Consider the following 2,699-nt stretch of genomic DNA (forward strand, 5'->3'; position numbering starts at 1 on the left):
ACCTAACAGATGTTATGCGCTTACTGACAGTGCTACGCACAACGCCCAACGGCGTTTAACGGGACGCTAACGGAGAACAGACATGGAAAAAGCTCTACTGCTCTAGTGCAGAAACAATGGCTATAGACAGAGGAATTGAATCCTCTCCTGAGCACAAGCTCAAGAGCCTTCTGAACAGCGTACTTGGGTCGTTGAATTTTAATTCAACGGCTACAAATAGGAAGTCTATTTAAAAGTTATAATAATTATAATCATTGAATCAAAATTCAACAGCTCACATGCGCTGATCAGTAAGCTCCTGAGAGACGACGACAAAAAAAAAAAAAAAAAAAAGTGAATACTGAGAGAGAAAGGGAAGGATTGCTAAAAAAGCACTCACCATGTCTTTATATGTATGCACATTGAAAAAACGAATTAGGACTGAAAGTCATTAATCACCACGGATATTCAATAGCAATCCATCTGATGAACGATTACAGCTCCATATTTCCCATTACATAACTGATCAGATATACTATATAACTGATTTTTTTTGTGTGTTTTTCTTTTTTAATTTTAGGGTTTGTAGTATTAACTTGTTTTAATAGGCCGTGACATATTTGTAATTTTGTAGTCCGGAACTCCGACCGTGGCAAACGATGTTATAGCCAGTGATTGCTTTGCCACGTTATTGCCAGTGATTGCCGTTGTGAACCAGGTAGAGACGACTACCGGTAGTACCAGTAGGGTTGTTGTTTCTGTGGCCGTGACAAGCATGGTAAATATTAGCACAGTGAGGAACCTTGGAGGGGGATCTCTGAAACGGCACCGTCGACGGGGAAGGCTGCAGCGGCATTTGACGAAGGCAACGATCAACTGGGGTGGAAGACGGCAAGGGGAATCTTGGGGTGGAACCGGAAGCAGCGCCGAAGTAGTTATTTGACGACGAGGAGCTGCTGGAGGACGAAGTCGTGGAGGCGGCAGAGGCCGAGGAGGAAGAAGGGGATGAAACGCTTTTGGTTGTCCTGCCGGCGGGGATGAGTGAGAGGAAGGCTCTGATTTTCAGATTAGCGGAAGAGGCTGCTCTGTCGTATTCCTCAATGAGATTAACGAGATCCTCATCGGACTTGATGGATACGAGGGCGTCAAGATCCTCGGTGGGCAGTTGACAGCGCAGACTGACGGCCGTCACGGATGGCCCACACAACTCAGTCAGCTTTGACGACAGTTCTGTTACACAACCACGCAGCTAAATTCAATAAAACATCCTCCAAACAAAAGACTAAAAAAATGGGGGAATTTATATACAAACTGACCGGAAAAGGAAATAGAGCGGGGAACGGCAAGGACACGGGTTTCCCCGCCGAGGTAACGGAGCTTGCCGTCGGGGTAACGGGGGAGGATTTTACCGCCGTAGCTGCAGAGTAACTTGATGTTGGTGACCTTGGTCAGGTCAGGCGAGGGTCCGGCCATGCTTACTAGGGTTTTGCTTTGACTAGCTAGTAACTAGGAGATGAGGAGTTAGAAGATGGGGTTGGAGTAGTGTGCTCAAGCCTACGTATGGTATTCTCTGGCCTTTATTTATAGACATGGAGTCTTCAAAGTAAAGGGACAGGGTAGGTGGAGCCAACTAGAATTGATTTGGTTGGTCAGCTTACGTCGGCACTTAGATTCCCATACCCCAGAGTAAACTGTAAACCTTATATTTTTCTCCAAAAGACATTTCTAAACTACTCTCTTAGTCTCTTTTGTGAGTTAAACTTGAGTATAAGTCTACTCCCTTACCCATATCTCTCATTCTTTTGTTGAGAATGAATATTACATTGATAAGAGGAGGGATCTCCAGTCTTCATAAGCTTATAAGTAAGTTGGTTGGGCTACTTCTTATATTTTCAATTAGTTTTATGGTAGAACCTCAACTTTCTTTATAATAATAGAGCAGATTGTCGTACAGATGAAGTCTAACGGCCACACGTGCTCCTCGTCACACTGTTTGTGTTTTTCATGTATTTAACTTGAATATTTACCACATGTGAGAAATGTGCTGAGAATGTTTCTCACATAGACGAAAAAAGGGATATTGCATATACTTATAAGTAATTGGGTTAAATCTCATATTATCAATTAATTTTATAATGGATTAATCAACTTTCTTCAATTTATTTCAAAACTATTTTTTCTTTTTTCTCTCTTTTCCTTGTGCTTTTATTTTCTCTTTTCCATCTTAGTTCTGTTTGTATGGACTGTGAACATTCTATATCTCACTTTTGTTACCTCGTATGTGAACATAGACCAGCATTACTAGACTATACGCTATTACCGGGAAAGCGAAAGTTCAAATCAGGGCTACTAGCTAGCTAATTGCAAAATCAGGAAATGAATTATCGCGAGTGTGAACAAAAGAATTAGATATTTTCGCACAAACTTTATCTTGATTCCAACCAAAAGTACACATTTTGATAACGACTCTACCTGAAATTCATACGTTGAACCCTTTCAAGACTGTATCTGGAATTTTATACCTTGTTTAACTTTTTAAGTACCGCTTCAGATGTAGTCACGAATTTAATCAAGTTGGTTAGAGCGTTCTTTTTTACCTTCGGCATCCAAGTTCAGATCTCCATCTTTGTACACGAATTTAATCAAGTTGGCTAGAGCATTGTTTGTTACCATCGGCGTCCAAGTTCAGATCTTCGTCTTTGTAGTTTAGATTGTAATAA

General features: G+C 41.2%; 1 protein-coding gene across 1 annotated transcript; it reads right to left on the bottom strand.

Annotated features, from left to right (window-relative positions):
- Positions 1–360: 360 nt before the first annotated feature.
- Positions 361–1,538, bottom strand: LOC137732051 (uncharacterized). The gene is made up of 2 exons (XM_068471346.2): positions 1,296–1,538; positions 361–1,209 (listed from the first exon to the last, which is right to left on the bottom strand). The coding sequence occupies exons 1-2, from the start codon at positions 1,450–1,452 to the stop codon at positions 668–670; spliced, it is 699 nt and encodes a 232-aa protein (XP_068327447.1). The 5' UTR covers positions 1,453–1,538; the 3' UTR covers positions 361–667.
- Positions 1,539–2,699: the final 1,161 nt, after the last annotated feature.

Source organism: Pyrus communis, chromosome 16, assembly GCF_041283825.1.
Source record: "Pyrus communis isolate YQ-2024b chromosome 16, ASM4128382v1, whole genome shotgun sequence".
NCBI lineage: Eukaryota > Viridiplantae > Streptophyta > Magnoliopsida > Rosales > Rosaceae > Pyrus > Pyrus communis.

Excerpts from the sequence above, each read along its gene's own strand:
- LOC137732051 (XM_068471346.2), bottom strand. The coding sequence starts at position 1,452 with ATGGCCGGACCCTCGCCTGACCTGACCAAGGTCACCAACATCAAGTTA. Across the intron at positions 1,210-1,295 it reads CCGCTCTATTTCCTTTTCCG|AACTGTCGTCAAAGCTGACT; the intron begins GTCAGTTTGTAT and ends GTTGTGTAACAG.